Here is a 22,666-nt window from a genome sequence, read left to right on the forward strand (position 1 = left end):
AAGCACATATGACAATAGCAACAATCTACTGATGCTCAGGGGGACCAGGCTTACCTGATAGAACTAACAGCAGGTGTTTACAGGATTCTCCCTGCAGAACACGGGCCTCCTTCTGGGAGACACAGGAGTAGCCAGTGGCCATATGAGCACAGATTATTCGGGGCCATGCTGAGACTATGTTCTCAAAAATCCAGCCCCAGAACTTGCTTTGTAAATGAGGAAGATTCTTCCACAGAGGTTGCTCAATGACAGAAACTGCTGAGGAGCTGCAGGAAAGGACAGGTGAGTGTGTGTGTAGAACACCTGAGAATTATTACCTGGTTTTACAGAAATGTTGGCTTTGAGATGTCTGTCAGGTATCCACACGTGCTGTCAAGTGGGAAGATGGCTATACACTTTGTGAAGTCAAGGAAGAAGTTGTTTTGAGAGACAAAAATTGGGACTCCTACCTATCATCTCTCTCTCTCTCTCTCTTTCTCTATCTATCTACCTACCTACCTACCTATCATCTATCTTTCTATTTATCTATCTAATATCAGTGATAATATGTTAAAAGTACCAAGCAAATTGCAACCACTTAATGTTAATTTAATGTTTGGATAAGTGAAATATGAACCTATTTGTACACCATAGTTCTAATATATTCTTTGAAGTCAAAATTGTCTATTGAACATATATTTTATCTCCTTTTAAGAAGTTCATCACCACATTTTCAAAATATCCCAGAATTATAACATATGCACATTACAAGTAATAATACAAGACAACAGATAAAAACTATGGGTCTTATCTATTAATATTGTTGACAAAAATTGCAAATTTACAGAAAAACAATTAACCTGGGGCCATGGTACTTTTGTGATTGTAACTAAAAGGCCTCTGGGGCTTCTTTGTTGACAGAGGAAACAGTTTTGCTGACAAGGGAGTTGCAGTCATTAAGGCATGTGATGTTAGTGTAGGGATAGTTAAAACAATGCCACTGTTTAGAAAGGAGGCCAGGAAACAGGAACACCCAAGTGCACTGCTTCTTTAAAGCTGAACTGGCCTCAACATAAAGGCTGGACTATTTAATGAAAGGTGCTCAGTAATGAAGATGAATGTGATTCTTTTCTTGCATCCAGGGAAAATATAAATTCCTGATTGTCGGGGTACTGCAGGCCCCCAGCCCTTCGGCGTGGCCAAGATGGCGCCTGGCAAGGTGCCAAGGAAGTGCTGAGAACAAAACCAGGTACCTCCAGCAGACTAATACTCTCTGCCAACAAGTGGCGTATTTTGAGGAAGTTAATGTGATTGGTCATGGGTCCTCGTGGACACTGCATGATTGCTATATCCACACTATTGTGCTCCATTACTGTCCATGCTTTCCCCTCGTGATCTATAAGCTGATTGGTTGTTGTATGTAATGTAAGGCACTTGCAAGAGCGGCCCGCCGCTGCTGGCCAGCCAGAAGAAGCAGACTGCAGAAAATAAAGAACTTGCCCTGATCCGGTTTCATGTTTCTCTGCGGGCAGGGGACGCGATAGATGGTGCCGAAACACCCGGACTGAGAAAAAATATAAGGGTAAGTTCACATAAGTTTTCAAATCAAGAAAAATTAGTTTGAGAGTTCAAAAGGTGAGACGTCTCGAGGTTCGCGGAGCAGCGACAATTCATTACAGGAGGTTCCCCAGCAGAGGGACAATTCATTACAGGAGGTTCCCCAGCAGAGGGACAATTCATTACAGGAGGTTCCCCAGCAGAGGGACAATTCATTACAGGAGGTTCCCCAGCAGAGGGACAATTCATTACAGGAGGTTCCCCAGCAGAGGGACAATTCATTACAGGAGGTTCCCCAGCAGAGGGACAATTCATTACAGGAGGTTCCCCAGCAGAGGGACAATTCATTACAGGAGGTTCCCCAGCAGAGGGACAATTCATCACAGGAGGTTCCCCAGCGGAGGGACAATTCATCATAAGAGGTTCCCCAGAGGAGGGACGATTCATCATAAAAGGTTCCCCGTGGGAGGGACGATTCAAGTGGTACCAAACTGTGTGCGTGTGTGAGTGAGCGTGTGTGCGTGCGCGCGCCTGTCTTTTGTTTGTGTGTTTAAACTAGTAAACTACCTCGTAGTCATGGGAACGGATCTGTCTAAGATTAGAATGCAGCGGCCTCTTAGAGAACTTTTAAAAAAATCACGGAACACCATTGAAGGCAAACACGGCCTTCAAGTTCCTAGATACTGTAGAGAAAGTCTCTCCGTGGTTTTTAGACGAGGGATTATTAAATCTTCCTCAGTGGGAACAGCTAGGAGAGGATCTGCGTGACGCGGAGAGACGCGAGCCTTTGCCAATGGGAACTCTGCCAATATGGTCACTTGTTAAATCTTGTTTGATGCAGCAAGGTAAATCAAAAAACCCTTTTAGGGATTTAAAGGGGCCTTTAGAAGAAGGAAGTCAGATCTTAGAAAAAATTAAAGAGGAACGATCATATTCTCAGACTTCAGAAAGAGTGGGAACATAATATAGTAGCCATAGTCCCCACAAGTATTGGGAGATAATTGTTTCATGATTTTCTGCATTCAAACCTAATCTGATTTCTCAACCAGGTAAAAAAAGGGTTAAAAAGTCCTGGGTGATCCTCCCTCCCCCCTGCCTGGCCTTGTCAAAGCCTACAATGGATTATAAATTACAGCAGTCTCAGCGGGAAGGAGGAGGGGTAACCTAAAGAAAAGAAAAAAAAAAAAAAAAAAAAAAGGGGTGTCCGTTTTAAACTTAACTAACTTATTTTCTAGGATTCTTTGTTTGTTTTGTTTTTCTTTAATGCTGTATTTTTGAGCTCATAATTTTGATCCTACATACCTAGGTTAATGATTTTTTTCTTTTTGATCAGTTCTATTTTTTATTCAACTGAAGTTTTTAAACATCTGTTTCATTGCAATGAACATTTACCTATAAAGTTACAAGGCCTTTAATTTTATGTTATCTGTATGTCGTGCTGTCTAATGTCATGTTTTGTCAAAACTGAGTGCTCTTAAAATTAAAATTTAAAAATGGATCCAAATACTTTTATTCACGTGATTTAAAAAGGTTCAATTTAAATTGGGTAAACTAATAAAAGTAAAATATCTTTGAAAATAACTTACAAGTCTCCAGGTGGTCAAACTAATGAAATATTATTGTTAAACAATGTCTAATATCAATTGCTTCTAGGACTTTTCTTCAGCAGGAAAGAGGCAACGGATCCTGTTCAGGACACTTGTCTGATATCTTGGTTTTTATAAAATAAATAAATTGGAGTTAACATGTATGGGATTACTCAAATGTGTTTGTAGAGACGTCTGGTTAATTTACAAAGTTAAAATGCTAATTGTTAAATAACATCAAGTACTTTTAACTTCTTAAATTACATGGGGTATCATACTTAAACATTCTTGGTGTTTTCATAGGTTGGTAAATAAAAAGAAAAAGGAAATGTTTCTGAGTAAGAAAGTCTGTGTGTAAGTAAAGGACAAGTTTCAACAAGTCTCTTAAGTTTTATTCTTTAGAACAATTAGTCTTAAAAATTGGGGTGTATACAATTATGGTTAAACAACTGTTAAAGTATTGTACTGTGTTACAGAGTCTAAATTTTTCTTTAAAAACTAAATTTGGTAAAAAAAAGTGTCAAGGTAATTGTAAAATGGTTTCTAGTTGTATATTAAATGTGTTCATATTTTTCAGGTATACAAGTTTTAAAGCAGGAAATGTATCAAGCTGCTATTCTCCAGATAAACTTGTCTGTAATGGTAATTTTAAGCTTATAAAGAGTAAATTTCATTGGGGATTAATTTCTATCATTTAGTGTTCTACTAGAGGACCTGTTATCAATAGGGTATATGTAAAATTGGTTATACTTTACATTGAGATAAAAAATTTCAAATGTAAATGTATTTCTAAACATTAGAGCCTGACTTGTTTAAAGGTTAATTTTGTGAAACATGAAAATATTTTGCCACTTTGACACACAAAAGGAAAGTTAAAAGCTCTCTCAGCCTTTCTTTGATTCATGTTTTAGATACAATGTTAAATTGTGTTAATTATAAAGTTTGTATAGACTCAGGAAACAGTATATGTAAACTACTTAATGATATTTAAGAAAGAAGCAAAGATCAACATCAGAATTAGAACACTTAAGATCTATAAAGAGTCACGCCTTACCTGAGATAAGGCTCTCCCTCTCACCTTACTACATGTTAGAGTGACTCCAAAATAAGTCAGACTTCAGCTTATTTAAAGTTATAATCAAAAGATTGGTTTTTGTTGTAAAATTACTATGATCTCAAATAGGAAATATAATGTGGTTCTCAGTCAAAATTCAAGATAGCTATTATACAAGCAGAATATATTTTTACTCTTGCTAATTTCATTTTGTAAAACTGTTACCTGTTAATGTTTTACAAAAGTAGCTGCTTCAAAAACACGCAACCTAGGTAACTTATGATAATAAGCCATCACCTATAGAACAGATAGTGGTAACTTCCAGAACTAATACAGACTCCAGTTAGATAAAAGGGTAAATAACTGTAAAGTTATGAACATTAAAGTTAAAGCCCAGTACTCTCACTCTATGACTGGTAAAACTGGCTTGCTGGATGATTAAGATCAAACTTAGAGATTGGAATTAAATACAGAAGGCAAGATAGGCCAGTATTTGGATCTTTTGCCCTCAGTCAGCCTGAACCCAGGGAATAAGAGGACTTCTCTAAGGAGTGCTGCAACTCTGGGTCACACAACCTCCTGATCAAGGAGATTGTTGAGACTAGAGGATCCTGGACACCCAGCAAAACAGTAAAAACCAAAATATAGCCATTCTTGGGCATTTAAAAGAAATAATAATTAAATGTAACTTAAGATGTACACTTATGTTAGTCCACTAGAATAAAGACTGGAAGCTACAAATGAAAGAAAGATTCTTCAGCAAATGTGCCTGATAACAATCAAGAGAAACTGCCAGAGTCAGAAGTTTTTAGTCAGTTTAAGGCCTGCAGATCTTCCTAAGCTACACAGGTAGACTTAATCTATGTTTGCTCGTATGATTACCTAGCCCTAAGTAACAGAAATATAGAGCTCTCTACTAAACACAGATTATACCAATAAAGGGATATTTTACACAATCAGATGACTTAAGTAGCTTAACTATATTTTTTGGGATATCTATGACATTAAGAGTTAAATGTTGTGTTTACATTCCTGATAACCTGGACTATGTTAAAGTTCCCAAATAAGGCCTTGTCCTTTCCAGCCTTTGCTAGGTCTAGTTATGGGAACAATTTCTCAGTTCTTCCACCTCCTGGTGAAAGATTGACTTCTGTCATTTTCATGATACTCAGTGGCATGTTCCAGATGCTGCAACATTTACTTTGTACTAATTTCATTTCAGTACTCATGTCTTTTTGTTCTTCTATCATAGAAACACCCACCCCCAGATGACTTTATAACCTGCTCCTCCCCAACCAGACTTCTACCTCGGACCCCTCGATTGACCCGATTTTTAAAAAAAGGAACTCCAAACTGCTTGCCCCTCACTGCCCCCTTTCAGCTTCGAAGCAGCCAGAACGACCGACGCCCCCTTTTCCTTAAAGCAGTTGGGAGTTCCTCTAGCTAAAGCGGAGAATGAAGCAAGAATTAAGGACAGGTAGTTAGTGTAGAAATAGGGAATCGGGTCAATTCGAGGAAATAAAGCCATAAAGCCATCTGCCTTTGCAAATGTCAAGGATCTCCGGAGCCCATTGATTACCAAATTTACCTGCCTATAGGGGATGTAGGGTGCGCTCACTTCTCGGGACTTTCAAAATATCAGCTTTCTCCCTGCCGGAAGAAGTCTGTATTATTCCCTTTAAACAATCCAAACTATGGTCCTTACTCAACAGTACCAAATGATTAAGCAAACTGATAACCGAGACAGGATGGACAAATGGATATAAGATTCTATCCATGATAAACAAAAAGGGGGAATAGAGGAGACCTTCAGGTCCCCTAAAGATAAACTTTCTCTTTGTCTCTTTGTTTGGGTTTTTTTTTTTTTTTTAACTCTGGGTAATAAGGGTAACCGGTGCTTTACTGGAGCTGCGGCTCAGTTTGTGTGTTTCCACGGAATAAACTAACTTACAACCTCTTTTTAGTCTCTTAGGAGGAACAGTTCAACTATGTAACAAAACAACTGCTTCTCTCAATTGTACTTCAGATTTGTGCTATCTCTCAATGTTAAAATGCTTCTAGGTTCCTGCTGGCAGACTTAATGTGTGTTCCTACCTTCCTACCAGTCCCAGTCTCTGTTACAGATGATGAATTGCCAGTATTGCTTTCCAGAAATAAGAGGGACTTTGGAATCACCGTAGCAGTCATTACCACCATAGTTGCATCAGCAGCAGCAGCCGCCGCAGCAGCTGTAGCCTTGACGACATCAGTACAGTCAGCAACTAAGCTTAATGAAGTGGTCCAGCAGACAGCTACTGCTTTGTCTACTCAACAAACAGTGCATCAACACCTAAAAGCAGGACTACTTTGGTAAACCAGCGTGTGGACTTACTTCAAGAACAAATGGACCTTTTACAAGAACTGTTAAGCGTGGGGTGTATTTATCATCTGCCGGGACTGTGCATTACACCTGTAGCTTATCATAATCTTAGTTATGCAGCAAATTTGTCTAAAATCATATCTACTCAGCTACGTGCCAATTGGTCTTATAAATTTGATAATCTTACTGCCATTCTTAGATCACAAATTGTTAGCCTTAATTCTACTAGAGTTAATGTAGCCCCTATATCTGAAATGCAAAATTGGTTATCTTCTTCCTTCAGTTTTGTAAAGCAATGGGCAGGAATGGGAGCATTGTGTGTGCTAATGATCATTGCAATTGTCTTCCTCACACGCTTTATCATGCGTATACACCAAGTTCATGCCAGAGATCGCATCATTTTCCATCAAGCCCTGATGGCCTTAGAGGCTGGCAGCTCTCCTCAAGTCTGGCTGAGCATGCTGGATCGGTAGTCAACGACAGGTAAGGAAGGAGGTAACCGCGTACCGACCTAAGACAGGAGCTGTAGCATGCTCTACAGTTATCCGATGACGGGTAAGGACGATGGTTGACCACTCCGCCTAAGACAGGCACGATCCCAAGCCAGCATTCTTTTAATAAATAAAAAAGGGGGAGCTGTCGGGGTACTGCAGGCCCCCAGCCCTTCGGCGTGGCCAAGATGGCGCCTGGCAAGGTGCCAAGGAAGTGCTGAGAACAAAACCAGGTACCTCCAGCAGACTAATACTCTCTGCCAACAAGTGGCGTATTTTGAGGAAGTTAATGTGATTGGTCATGGGTCCTCGTGGACACTGCATGATTGCTATATCCACACTATTGTGCTCCATTACTGTCCATGCTTTCCCCTCGTGATCTATAAGCTGATTGGTTGTTGTATGTAATGTAAGGCACTTGCAAGAGCGGCCCGCCGCTGCTGGCCAGCCAGAAGAAGCAGACTGCAGAAAATAAAGAACTTGCCCTGATCCGGTTTCGTGTTTCTCTGCGGGCAGGGGACGCGATACCTGATGGCTTCAGCTTCAACTGGGAAAGGCAAGATGCAAGACTACAAATACTTTATCAGCCAAAGTAGAAGTTTCAATATCAAAAATGACTGAGTACAGGCCATGAGGGAGAATATTGACAAAATAAACCATATTAAAATGAATTAGAGTGTGACTACTAAATACCGTGGCAAGCATGCAACAGGAAGTGTTCTCCTGACGGATGAATTTGCAGTGTACATAGATGAACATAACTGCCAGTACAAGTACCTAAAGAACTGTTAGGAATTGATCTTGGAAAGAGAAGAAGCCCAGTGGATATGTCATAAACACACACATTTCACAAAAGAGAAAAATGGTACCTAATAAGTGGGATGACTGAATCTTAACTTGAGGGAAACGTAAATTAATTAAATTATATTTTACACCCACCAAGTTGTCAGTATAAGAAAATACGACACTAGGGATATCTAATGGAAGGTAGAGTGACTTGATCCCTTAGGAAATCTCAGTGGAAATACCCAGAAATGAAAGGTCACTCAGTACACTCAGCCCAAAGTTCCATACCCAGAGTACAACTGTTTTATTTCCTTCAGAAGACACAGAGAAGAACACTCAAGAGAAAAATTCACAATAGCAGAAAAATAGATGCCAATATTTCATAAACATCAGAAGTGCTACTTATTTTATGTCACAATGCAAAATGAAAAATATGGGAGATAAAAATGCAGGAATAAAAATGAAGATGTTAAAAAGGCCTGTTTGTACCACATTGCCATTAACTAATGGGTACCTGTGAGATTATTTCCCTTTGCTCCTACATCATATTTCCATGGTCAGAACTGCATCAAGTCTTGAAAAAACTAAAACCTCATGGTGTAATTTGTAGAAATGATTTAACTTTAACAAAAGAAAATGATTTTGCTGAAAAGAATGAATGAAAACCTACTAAACAGCATAAATGGCTTTGAAAATAAGGATGTTAATAATGACAAGAAACAGAATATATTAAATTTGAACGTGGACAAGGTAAAAAATATGTGTAATAATATCTACATGGTGACAAAAGTTCTTTACAGTTCTATGAAAATGACAGGTACATAGGACAAAATTTTTCACATATAGCTGCATCAATCCAATTTCTACCTTCATGGTTACATGCCTCTTTCTTTCCTCTTTCTTCTGTAATTCAGACTGTTAATATGGAAAGAGGACTACAATGAAGATATATCCACATAATCCAGGAAAAACTCCTCCTCAACAATCCCTCTCTTCTCAAACAAGTAACAGTACCCAATCATCATGTATGATGATAAAAAATAGTGGATCAGGTTCTGGGTGTGTGTTGAGGGTCTCCATTCAGTCTGCACAGAGATTCAGTCTGATCCATGAACATTACATACCAATTAACTCAGGAATGGCATTCAGTTTATTGTCTCTAGCATCATGTCCACGTATGACACCTGAATCTGCTGCTATCACCTGGTGCCCTAGGAAGAAAGAAAGCCGAGGAAAAGGACACCTCAAGTAGGAATGATGGAAACTCCGTCAGATGGAGCATATTAATGGTAGACATTTATTTCCTTATTAGGACTGAAGGCACCTCTCATTGATGAATGATCAGAAAGCACTGATAAGGTCTAGCTAACTATGCCAACTTCAGAGACCATTACGCTTAACATGGTGGATGCTATTACCAGAAGTTGCTGCTTGGCCACTAAATAGTACATGAGAGGTGAATGGGTACCCCTTTGTCTCATAGTAAAATAAAATCTAGGATGCCACTCAAATGACACCAACCATATGCTCAGCTGGAAGGCTTTTGTAGATAGGATCACAGCTTGGCTCCAATATTATTCTGACCATCCAGTTTCTCCAACTTGTGTTTCTAAGAGTACACCAAAACAAAATGAGTTAAAATTAGAACTCTGGCTCCAGGTATTGTTTAAGTGGAACATGAGCAAAGAATGTATACAGGAGTATAGAAATCATGGGTCAAACATCACAAAACTAGACAAAAAGAAAGGTCAGGGCTCAAGATAAAATAAAACACATCAGATTATTACTTAACCCCATCACCCTAGAAGAAAGTAGTGACAGAAGCTCCAGCCATTCTGATTCAGCAGGAGACCAGTCTCTGTGAATTTCTCTCGAAACCCAAGTCCAAGGAAACTGATACATCATAGAAGAGAAGTCCTCATTCCAGTGAGTTTCCTCAAGACCTCCTTCATGTCCCTGTTCCTCAGGCTATAGATAAAAGGGTTCAGCATCTGAGGGACCAGAGTATACATCACTGAAGCCACTGCAGACTTCCTGGGAGATTCAGTCACTGCAAAGCTAATGTACACCCCAAAACCTGTCCCATAGAACAAGGAGACGACAGACAGGGGAGACCCACAGGTGGAAAAGGCTTTATGATTTCCTTCTGATGAGGGCATTCTCAAGACAGAGGACATGATGTGAATGTAAGAGAAAATGATCCCAGAGAGAGGAACACCAACAAATATGCAAGACGAAACATATATCAGTATGTTTTCAACTAGGCTGTCAGAACAGGCCAGGTTGACAACTTGAGCAAAGTCACAGAAGAAGTGGGGAATCTCCAGGTCTACGCAGAAGGACAGCCTCAGCACCATCAGACTACGCAGTAAGCCATGAAAAATGCTGATAAGCAAGGAGATCATGATCAAAAGGACACAGAGGCAGGGGTTCATGATGACTCTGTACCTCAGGGTGTGACAAATGGCCACAGAGCAGTCATAGGACATTACCCCAAGGAAAAATTTTTCTAAAAGTGCAAATACTATGACAAAGCACACCTGGGTTAGGCAGCCTGCATAAGTGATTCTCTGATCCTGGTTTTGGATGCTCAGTAGCATCTTTGGGATTATACATGTGCCTAAACAGATATCATTAAAGGAGAGACTGCAGAGGAAGAAGTACATGGGGTTGTGGAGGTGGGGGTCAGAGTTGACAGCCAGGATGATGAGCAGGTTCCCCAGGATGGTGACCAGATACGACAGGAAGAGGCTGAAGATGAGGGGCTGCAGTGTTGGGTCATCTGTCAGTCCCAGAAGAAGGAATTCTGAAACAGTGGTTTGGTTTGTGGGTTCCATGTATTTGACGAATTTGATGGAAAACGTGGAGTGAATAGATCATAAATTGTGTGAACAGCAGAAGCAGCAGCATTTGGGAAGATGTTAGAAATGCAAAATCTTGGTCTCCATTCCAGAAAGCTTCATGACACTTGCTGGGCATGAGAACTGTAAGTTAATGCTTTAAGAAACCTTTGAATGCCTGTTGAATTTTGAGAGTCAGTTCAAATTTTTATTCAAAAATAAATAAAAGGCTATATGTAGCTTGTAACGGAAGAAATAAAACTGTTCCTGTTGCAGAGGAAAAAAAAAAAACAATCACTTTCTCATAGGTCCTGTGAACTGAAGTGAATATTCGTACTTTCATTTGTTACTTTCTCCATCATTTCCTGTTCCCTTGTTTCCCCCATTTCCCTCCCTTCCTTTTATTGAAGTGAAATTTCACTGAACATCAACTGTTTTATTTACTGTGTGATGAGGTGAGAATGAAACCAAGCATAAAGGAAAACTTTTCAATCACAATTATTCCCCACCATTCAAAAAGTCAAGAATATAATTTAGAAATCTGCCTTCTAAAGTGATGGTTCCATAACATTGGCTTGCTTCAGAATAACCTGAAATCTCTTTCCAATTGCAGGTGTGTCCATTCTAGTTAGCATCCACATTTACCCATGTGGACACTTAGGCATCTGAAGGTTATATCATGGATGTGAGATCCATAGTGTGTGCTTGGCTCAGACTGGGTTTGAGCTCAGCTAATCTTACTGCTAGAATCTTCCTTCATCCAACTCTGTTCCTTCCTCTGGAGAGTACATTCCTAATTGGTTACTCAGATAATACTATTTCCCTGTGCTACTTTCTGACTACCCTAGTCTCTCTATCACTTTCAATGTATGCCCACTTAATTCCACAAAATTAATTATTGCAGGAGAATGGCATCCCACTAGGTGGTCCTGAGAAAATATAAGAAAATGTTCTTCCACACTGAATCTCAGAAGACTCCGCCATGGAACATAAAACATGTTCTTTAGCCATTAGCTCTAAGGGAAGCTGGGCAACTCTATCTCAGATAATCTTTCTCATCCTAAGGGAGACCTTCTGTTGGTCAACAGGTGGTAATTTGTTTTTTAAATTTCAGCTAAAAGAGAGGTTAATGAAGTGCATAGATGTCTGAGAAAAGTGATGAAAATAAGATCTCCTGATACTCAGAAAACAACACTTTACATGATAACACATGCTTATCACACAAGGAGGATCCTACTTGGCAGGTCACTGTCCAGTGGTGGTCTTTGTCTTCAGTGAGAGACAGAAGTGGCTATGACAGCATTTACCCCTTTGATTAATATTAGTCTCACGTACCCTGAATGTGACAGAAATTCTAGGACACTCTTTGGGAAGGGCAAAAATCATCAACTCTGAGAGGTTGTTGTGTTCTATTTGTATAATGTGAACTGCACTGCAGATTTGTTCATTAATCTAATTGTAAATCATTATCCAATGTACACATATATCCAAACATCATAATGTACACTTTGAACATATGCAAATTAAAATCACTTACACTTCAATGTAGCTGAAAAATCACTGTGGGAATGTTTACTGATAAAATGTGTGTCAAACGAATGCACCAAGTGTGGCATTTGACATATGAAAACCTTCAACTGGCATTCACTACCAGTCACACATGGATACCCCTTTCCTCTGCCCTGGGTTATATGCATCTCCTTCTAGGTGACTTTGAATAACACTAGTCTAAGAAGCAATATTGGGAAGAACTAAAACAGGAGTGAAGAGAAACAAAATGTTTTAAGGATGTCTACATGTCTGTCTCTTCAATAATAGAAGTTATAACAGAGAATGTACCCTTCCAAAAATTAAAATTGTCACAAAGGAACCATTTTACATATGGTTCAAATTTGATAATTTTTAATATTATATTTACCTGTTTCTAAAACATTTTCTTTAATCAATATGGGCTAAGCATGTATAAGATATATGGTTTATTATCTTTGTATATTTTCACTATCAACCTTATGCAATATCATAAAATTAGCATCAATATATCTATTTTCTAAATATTACAGGTCATCTATTTAAGTTACAGAGTTTGTTATCAATATTCTTGTAGGAAATTTAAAGTTAACAGAAAAGATGAATACCTGTGGTACAAAGTATCAAAAAATAATTGAAGTTTGTTACCAAAAGCAAACTGCTTTTATAGGGCATGTGTGTTACAATAATGAAGACATTGACCTTGGTGTAGGGAGACAAGTAATCAATCCTATTGTTGTGACAAGAGAGTCCAGAAGAAAATCAGCACAAGGATGAACAGTTTATTTATCATTGAAATGGTGGTAAAAAAAGAAATGTGGATTTGTTTCAACTCAGAGGCAAAGGTCAAGGAAGAACATTTCATGACAATAAACTAGAAGGTAAAACTCAAATCCTTTGTACTGAAATAAGTACAGCTTTCGTTATCAAGAATGATTGAGTTAAGATGGCCAAGCTCAGGAACACAAGCAGTAATGAATGCTGCAGAGGATGTGGGGAAAAGGCACACTGTTACTGTTGGTTAGGTTGTAAATTAGCACAACCACGTGGACTTCAGTATAGAGGCTCCTCAAAAGGCTAGGATGGAATCACCAAGCAATTCACTGACACCACTCCTCAGTATTTATCCTGAAGAACTAGAGTCACTATTGTGCATACCCATGTTTACAGCAGCACAATTCATAAAAGCCAAATAATGGATCAAGCCTAGGTGTCCTTCAGTGACTGAATGGAGAAAGAAAACCTGGTATTTATACACATGGAGTTTTAGTCAGTTGTAAAGAAGAATGAAAGTGGATGGAACTTAAGAGCATTGTGTTGAGAGAAATAAGCCAAACTCAGATAATCAGGGGTCATATTATTCCTCTTTTATGAAAAGCTGAAGGTGGTGAAGGAAAATAAACATGGGGGTGGGACTCTCATTAAAAATAAAGGAAGATCTATGTAGAGGAAATGGACTGGGTAGGGAAGAAGGAAGCTAAAGGGGAAATAATGGAGATGGTATTGATCAAATTATATTTTTATATCATGTACATGTATGAATATGTAACATTGAATCCAACTATTATGTAAAATTACAATGCACCAATAAAAATGTGAAGAAATCGAGTATTGAGCCCTCAAAATTAGGGAATATTGACATGATAAGCTGCCTTAAAATTGACCACCTGTGTGCAAATATTAAATGCTTCAAAACTTTTACAAAATAAGACAGACAAAATAATAATAAATTGTCATCCACATAACTTAAAAATGTTCAAATTTCCAATTAAATATAGAACTTCTACACATTGCCAAAAGGACAAGCACCTGAATGGAAATATCTCAAACACATATTTTCCAAAATGGGAAAAGTAAGAGTCTCATATAGTATGTATAAAGACACTCCACCTCATGAAAAGAGAAGTACAAATTAACAAAGCATTATTTAACCTCACCAGACTGTGATGATGTTAAGCACCAGAATCATCCAAAGGCAGATAAGTTAATTCAGACACTTAGGAAAACTCATTTCATCTTCCAAAAGGAAAACTTACACCCTTTAACCCGTAAATGCATCCCAAGAATAAAACTATCTTACATTTCAACAGGAGAAGTAATGACAGAAAGGATTCCTGATTTTTATTGTCACCCCACATCATGTAAAAATAGGACTGAAAACCAATGAGTATCTGCTAAACCCAACAACAGGATGGACTCTCAACCAAGACCCAGACATCTGTCATGACCTTGAATGTTTATGAAGGACAACAAGAAAATTATGTAGTAAATTGTATGGTCACTTAGAGAGGGGTGATGACTATTTATTAGAGTTTTAAAAATAATACTTTGAGAAAATATGTACCATCAGAAATTGCCTGCATCAATCCAATTTCTGTCTTTCTCTTTCTCTTATAAAATATTATGTTATTACAATTCATGCCTACACAGAAAATAAGGAATGAGATCATGCTTGGCAAAAATCCTCTTTCAACATGAGTAGCATTCCCCCTCTGACCATGTATGTGCATATCAACAAGTGAGGGGAAGACGAGATGGAGATATCAAATGGTGTTATCAATTTATAATTCAGTTGTCCCCTGCGTGACTCCAAAGTGAGTTATCGCATCAGTAGACCAAGAGAAGGACACTGTTTTTTTACATCTGTCACAATATTCCCTCCAGGCTCAATATCTGCGTCCTCTGTAACCAGCTTGGGACTCAGGAGAACAAGTCTTTGGAAGAGGCCACCTTGTGTAAGTCTCAGGGTAGCTTTAATCCCTAAAGTAGCACATTCCCCCTTCTGAAGACTTGTAATGAATGACATTCTCTTTCTTGACTCAGGTGTTAGAATGGGGGTTCTTTTTCTTTGAGAATCGATTGTGTTTCACAAAGCCTCCATATCACGAAACCATCTCAAGTTACTGAGATAAATCTAATGACATGAATTTTACAAGTAATGAAACTGAGCAGGGAAGATGCCAATCTGATCACAGGGGATATATTTCTTCAGGGAAATTCTCGGTAATTAACTGAATATAAAATATCAGTTCATTTTCTTCATAGTAGGTCAACCAGCAAAATGAAATATGTGTGGCTCTAACCTGCAGTTAGGTTTAAGATAGTCTCCATCTATGACCTTGACCTTGTGTTCATCTTTCCCTGCTTTGTTCACCTTCTAGAACTCTCCTTCCTGGAGACAAATCCACAAAATTCCAAAATAGCATTCCCCAAATCCAGCTCGGCTTCACGGAGTCCAAGCAATGAGGTACAGGTTGGAGGTTGATATCATTTGTTAAAACATCACAGGACTGATCAAAAAGCAAATACAAGCTTAAAATGCAAGTAGAAATGCAATACACCATCCCCTCTCACAATCACATGATCAGGGAGAATCTGCTCTACAAACAATCAAAGCATTGCTTACGGTTTGCAGGACTGTTCCCCCCTGCAGCTCACCTGTTTCTAAGAGCACATCAATGCGAAGTTTGCTAAAACTAGAAGCATTCCTTCAGGCTCTGCTCCTGTGAACTCAGAGAAAAGAAATTGTCTGAAGAATTGTGTGGGATATCAGAGAACTGGACAAGAAGTCATAACAGGCTTCAAGAGAAGTTAAACAGCATCTGGTCATTAGGTTTTCCTGTCGCGTAAAAGAACGCAGTTATGGAAGTACTCGGCATTCTGCCTCATTAAAAATCTTCTAACTGGACTGACTCTAGAAACATAGGAACAAAGCAAATTTCACATCACAGCTGAGAAGCTGTCCTGCCAATGAGTTTCCTCGAGGCCTCCTTCATGGCCCTGTTACTCAGGCTGTAGATAAAGGGGTTCAGCATCTGAGGGACCATGGTGTACATCACTGAGGCCACTGCAGTCTTTCTGGGGGAGTCAGTCACTGCAGCGCTCATGTATACCCCCAAACCTGTTCCATAGTATAATCAAAGTACTGACAGGTGAGACCCACAGGTGGAAAAGGCTTTATACTTCCCTTGTGATGAGGGCATTCTCAAGGCAGAGGACACTATGTGAGAATAAGAGAAAATGATTCCGGAGAGAGGAACACCACTAAATATGTCAACTGAGATGTATATCAGTATGTTATTGATGACGATTTCAGAACAGGCCAGCTTGATGACCTGAGCAAGTTCACAGAAGAAGTGGGGGATCTCCAAGTCTGTGCAGAAGGACAGCTGCAGCAACAGCAGCGTGTGCAGCAGAGAATCCACAGTGCTGGTAGACAGAGAAACTAACTCCATCAGAACACAGAGGCAGGGCTTCCTGATGACTGCAAACCTCGGGGGGTGACAAATGGCCACATAGTGGTCATAGGACATCACTGCAAGGAGAGAATTTTCCAGGACTGTAAAGATTATGACAAAGCAGACCTGAGAGAGGCAGCCTGTGTAGGTGATGCTCTGATCCTGTGTTTGGATGTTCACCAGCATCTTAGGAATTATGCATGTGCTTAAGAAGACATCATTAAAGGACAGGCTGCAGAGGAAAAAGTACATGGTGGTGTGGAGGTAGGGGTCAGAGCTGACAGCCAGGGTGATGAGCAGGTTCCCCAGGATGGTGACCATGTACATGAACAGGAACAGACTGAAGATGAGGGACTGCAGTGTTGGTTCATCTGTCAGTCCCAATAGAAGACATTCTGAAACAGCTGTTTCATTTCTGGGTTACATGTTGTGAATAAATCTGATGAAAAATTGTGGGGTGAAAGAGTCAAAAGTATATAGACAGCACCAGTGGCATTTTGGAGGACTATGAATGTGAACTCTTTGTCCTCACTGCAGAATCACTGCTTATCCTATTTGGTGAAAAGGACAGCATTGTTTTAATTAGCCCACCTGTATGACTTTGATATATGCTGAATTTTAGAACCAATGCATTAAAAACAAACAAAAAAACTCATGGTTCCTAGTCATGTATTTTTCTGAGTGATATCTGAAGTATCATCATTATTCTGTGCAATTTTAACTCTTTCTTCCTGAACAAGGCCTCTAGTTTTTCCCTGTGCCTTAAATACATGTCCATCTTTACTCATGAAAGTAGTCAGAGTGGGGAGATGGAATTCATCCAGTTGTACCTAAGAAAGGACAGGAAAACATTTTAAGTTCATAAAATTACAAGTACTGTGGTCCTTGTCTCCTTTAGCAATTAATTCTAGGGGAAGCTGAGGAAATCTATTTATAAAATCCTCTGTATTATCCTAAGAGTGTTCTTCCCTTAATTTGATGAATGGTACACCTTTTCATTTTTAAATAGCTAAATGAGAGAACAAGTATATTGCACAGACATCTAAAATACAATGGTTTACAGATATTCAGAAGAATCTTATAAGCAGGCAGATGCTTCTAAGACAATCACGGTCCAGCCTGAAGCATCCTGTAGAGCAGTGGTCTCTGGCCCAGGGGGCACAGAAGAAACTGTGAAGGACTTACCTACCACTTGGTGGGATCCTGCTCTCACACACTCTGAATTTGATCCAGACTCCAGCACAGCTCTGTGGATGGACACATCACCCTCTCTAGGAGCAGCCTGGGTGTTCTATTTGTCCAGTGGAAACTGCATGGGGGACGTTTTCATCAGCTTCATTGTGGTCATCTTTTTGCAGGGTGTATATACATCCAACCTTCTCCTTGTACACCTTGAGGGTATACAGAACTTAGTCCATCCAAATAAGTCATCCTCAGGGAGAAAAAGTATGATATGATTTCTCTCATATGTGGAAACTAGAGGGAAAAGTGGGGAAATGGAGATAAATGCCATGAAACTTGAACAGTGACCATTAGTGTTTAGAGAAGGACTGGGAGGAAGAGGAAGAGGAAGTTGTGGGAGGTATAGGGAGTGAAATTGATCAAACTGATTTTTTACCCATGTGCCACTGTGGTACAATGAAACCACCATCGGTTTCATTGATATGCAACAATAAAAATTAAAATATAAAATGAATTAAATAATGAATGCATTACATACATGAGTCACACTTCCAAAGGATTAACTAAGTGGATTTCATTACCTTGTTGGGTTCAAGAAGAATGTTGCTCAGTAACTGACTTGGATATTAAAGGTGGAAGATTTTACCTCAGAAAGTTCAGGCAGACCAAATGATTAAGTGGAACCCTGGTCAGGAGAGCTCAGTTTGGGGAGGAGGCTCAGGCTTTGTTTTCTGAATGGGGCAGGGCTGCTAAATGAGGTGGCCCCAGGGTGACTCCTGCAGTCTCTTTATCGCTGGGCCCCAATATCCAGAGCTCCTCATTAGGCTAACAGTTTCACTCATTCTGATCCTAAGAGTGCACGTCCTTGAAGACCAACTCTGCAGAAGCCAAGGATGCGAGGTGGCTGACTCCTGAGCCCTGAGGCCATGTCTGCACTGCTTAGTGCTCTGCATGTCTCTGCTCAGCTGCACTGCATGGGTCCTGATTCCACAATAGGTGGCATCTCTCTAATGAATCCAGGGCTCCTCTTACATATTACATTACGTATTTCATTTATGCAGTAATGATTTCAGGAAATCTTATTCCATTTCATATGAGGAGCTGTATTCCATAAGTGGGCACTGATAATTTGCTAATAAATATTAGATAAGATATTGCATCAGTCAGCTTTCTATGGCTTAACCAATACTTCAGATAAATCAGTCAAAAAAGAGGAAAGTTTTATTTTGACTCATTTCAGAGGTTTTACTTTATCATCATTTCTCCTGTTGCTTTGGACTGGGATCATGCAGAATATCATGGAGGGAATGTGAGGCAGAGGAGGCCACCAGAAAACAAAAGAACTAGAGAGGAGGGGGCTTTCCACTACGCTTCAGATGCACAGTCCCCAGTGACCTAACTACCTTCTGCTACATCCCACCGCTGAAAGGTCCTAACGCCTCCCAAGAGTTCCACAGTGTGAAGACTAAACCTTTAACACATTTGCTTTGGTTGGACTGATATTGAAACTATCACATGGTAGAAAGGCAAACACTCAGGGTGTTTCTTCTTGACCATCACTGAATATTTGTGAACTGTACGTTTTCTACCCTACATTTTACAAACATTTCAATATATTTTCGCTGATCGTTGGTGATGGTGAAAAACATCAACAGGCTGTCTCTCCAAGCTTATGGTTTTATGAACACCATTTTCTTCTGTCTTTTAGCCACCTTAAATATTTTATTTTATTTATTTTTTAATTTTTAAATTTTATTTGTTCTATTTAATTGTGCACGACAGTAGAATGCATTTATACATTTTGATAGATCATACAAAAATGTTTCATTACACTTTTCTTCATATTAGGGGATTGTGAGGTGAAATTATGGTTCTGCATTTCTTTTTTGACTCTCAGGGGTTGTCTGTCTTTTTAAATTGCTGAGCATAGCAGTGGGAGTCATTGTGACTTATTTGACATGCATAGAACATGTGATCAATTTCATCTTCCAGGACCTGCCCTGTTCCTTCCCTTTACCCTCCCCTGATCCTCCTTCTCTACTCTTCTGGTTTCCCTTCTATTTTCATGAAGTTGTTTTTAGCTTTTTTCTTTCCAGTTTGCACCTGTGGAGGAAAACGCACGACCCTTGACTTTCTGTGTCTGGTTCATTTCACCTCACATAAAGCTCCTTACATTTCCTTGCAAATGACATAATTTCATTCTTCTTTATGGCTGATTAAATTTCCTTCTCTGTGTGTGTGTGTGTGTGTGTGTGTGTGTATGTGTGTGTGTGTGTGTCTTGCATTTTATTTAGCCATTTTGTCCTTCACTTTAAATTTTATTTGCTTATTTTTATCTTCAGTGCATTATAGTTATACATTATGATGGGGTTCATTGTGACATTATCATAAGTGTGTGTTACATTGTTTTCTTCATCTTAATCCCCAATACCACTGCCTTACCAGCCTTACTCCCTCATCCCTTCTCTGATGCCCTTCTTCTACTCTATTGATCTCCCTTCTGTTTATTTATTTTTAATTGATGCATTATTTTTATATATAAATTTGGAAGGCATGGGGTATATTCATACATTCTCCCAGGATAACTTGGTCAAAGTCATTCTCTGGTTCTTGGTTTCCCACTTCTCCTCTATTGATCCCCATTCTATTTTTGTGAGATCCTCCTTTTTATTCCTTTTTTTCTCTTCAGTTTCCACATGTGAGAGAAAGATTTGGACCCTTGACTTTCTGAGTCTGGCTTACTTCACATATCATATGATCTCTGTTCCATCCATATATCAGCAATTCTGTTCATTTTTTTAACATGCAATTCCTTTATTACATTTTCCATCCATAATATATAAAATGGAAGAACTAGTACATGGTCAGAAAAATAAAATTTTGGGATCCAAATTGACACATTAGTTTGGGCCAAAAGTAGGTATGATTCCTAATCCTTTGTAGAAACTAATAGAATCGAGACTATTCTTCTTTATGACTGAGTAGAAATTCATTGTGTGTATATACCACCTTTTCTTTATCCCTTTATATAGGATGATTCTATAACGTGGCTATTTTGCTATAATAAACATTGGTAAGCAGGTATCAGCATAGTATGCTGATTTTAATTATTTTGGATGACTACTGAGGAATGGGATAGCTGAATCACGTGGTGTCATGTCTATTCTCTTGAAGAATTCCCATACTGCTTGCAAAATGGTTGTACTAACCATTTTGCAGCCCCTTAAATACATATTAATATATCCTTTCCCCATATCATCACCAGCATTTGCTTATTATTATTTGTAAACTCGATTATTGCCAATCTGACAGGAGTGAGATGAAATGAAATCTCAATGTAGATTTGATTATCATTTTCCTGATTGTTAGAGATTTTGAACATTTTTTCATGAATTTGTTGGCTATTTGTGTTTCTTTCTTTGAGAAATCTGTTTATTTTGTTTGCCTATTTACTCATTAGGTTAATTTTTTAGTGTTTTTTTTTTTCTTTTTAGTTCTTCATATACTCCACATATTGATTCCCTGTCAGAGAAGAAGCTGGAAAAGACCCCTATTTATGTAGGCTTTCTCTTTGCATTATTAATCATTTCCTAGACTGTGAAGAAGCTTTTTAATTTGATGGCATCCAACCAATTGATTCTTGGTTTTATTTCTTGAACTTTAGGGATCTTGTTAAGCAAGTTGGTGCCTGGATCTACATGATGGAGGGTTGACCCTGTAAGAAATTGCTTTGTAATATAAAAACTCAGTTTCAAATTTCAGGGAGTTCAAATTTATACACAAGATCCTAACAAAAACAATATAAATAACTTGCAGAAAAATCAGTAGAGAAGAGGGACTGGAGCAGAGGGAAAGGAGGGGGAGGGGGACATATTGGGAACCGAATTAAAGTAAATTATATTCTATGTGTGATTAGGTTAAAATGTATCATAATGTTATATATAACTGAAAGAATCAATAAAAAAATTTCAGGGAATTACATTGGAATTTGCCTTTATTAAAAAGTTGGATTTTAACGGTCTATGCACTGTATTATCACTCATGTTTATCTCTTTCATTTATTATCTATATTAATACATACAAGTTATATTTATAAACACATGCATATGTTAATATGTTTGAATACACACCCCATACTCATAATGATAACTATCCATATTACTTTATATAATTATAGACACTATCTTCTATATTTTATTTTTGAGAAGTAAGGCAATAGTTTTCCTGAGGTTGTGTTTGCTGGGGCTACAGGAATGGCTGAGGAAGGAGGACTAGGATCCACACAGAAGGAAGGTGTGTCCAAGTGTGGAAGGTCCTTGCAATGGACCTGGGCAGAAGGTGAATGGAAGTGAGGGACACAGCCCTGATAGCTCACATTGTGGGATCAGCCATCATCACACTGGGAAAAGTCAGGAATTGCTCAAACAAATACCAACTAGTGAGGGCCTCATATTCAGCAAGGGACTCCCTTGCTAAGCAGTTAGTGCTAATGAAATGTTTAAAGTTCCTGAAGGGTGACAGCTGTTGAGGTATCAGTCATGCTTTGCTTGAGGCCTATTTGGTGTCAAGGTTTATGTGCTGGGTGTATTGTCCTCTTCCGCTGCAACAACTGCCTGGACACCAACCCTGGGAGACTCTGCGTTTCTCCTCCTAAGATTTTCTCTAGGACACAGTTATAAATATTGCTACTTCTTCAGGTTTTAAATTCTCCATACATTTATCTTTCCTTTTATTTCTCTGTTTTGGAAAGAAAATGTGCAACCTGTCAATTTAATTCACAGAGATTGAATCTTCAAGAACTTACTGAAAACAATGCCTCACCAAAACAGTAATCATGAGTCCTAAGAAGTTGGGCACCCAGAGTGTGGGTCTTATTCAGATGCTACCCCTTGGTGGATAGGACCTTTGTGACCAGAATACTGGAGACCTTGATAGCTGAGTGTTCCTGTGTGTCTCTATTCAGGTGGAAGTTTCTGGTGACACTTCAGTTTTCCTAACCTAGGACTTCTCAGACGTCACCTAAAATGGTGGTATAAGTTCACCAGTGAAGTCTGACTCCTTACTCTA

General features: G+C 38.8%; 1 protein-coding gene and 1 pseudogene across 1 annotated transcript; both read right to left on the reverse strand.

Moving 5' to 3' along the window:
* Nucleotides 1-9,713: 9,713 nt before the first annotated feature.
* LOC124967861 (olfactory receptor 7G2-like) lies at nt 9,714-10,649 on the reverse strand. Its single transcript, XM_047530234.1, has one exon. It carries the CDS (start codon nt 10,647-10,649, stop codon nt 9,714-9,716), a length of 936 nt encoding a protein of 311 aa, XP_047386190.1.
* Nucleotides 10,650-15,904: 5,255 nt separating this feature from the next.
* On the reverse strand, nt 15,905-16,738 carry LOC124967895 (olfactory receptor 7G2-like; annotated as a pseudogene).
* Nucleotides 16,739-22,666: the final 5,928 nt, after the last annotated feature.

This window comes from Sciurus carolinensis, chromosome 17 (assembly GCF_902686445.1).
Source record: "Sciurus carolinensis chromosome 17, mSciCar1.2, whole genome shotgun sequence".
In the NCBI taxonomy this organism is placed as follows: Eukaryota; Metazoa; Chordata; class Mammalia; order Rodentia; family Sciuridae; genus Sciurus; species Sciurus carolinensis.

Excerpts from the sequence above, each read along its gene's own strand:
- LOC124967861 (XM_047530234.1), bottom strand. The coding sequence starts at position 10,649 with ATGGAACCCACAAACCAAACCACTGTTTCAGAATTCCTTCTTCTGGGA.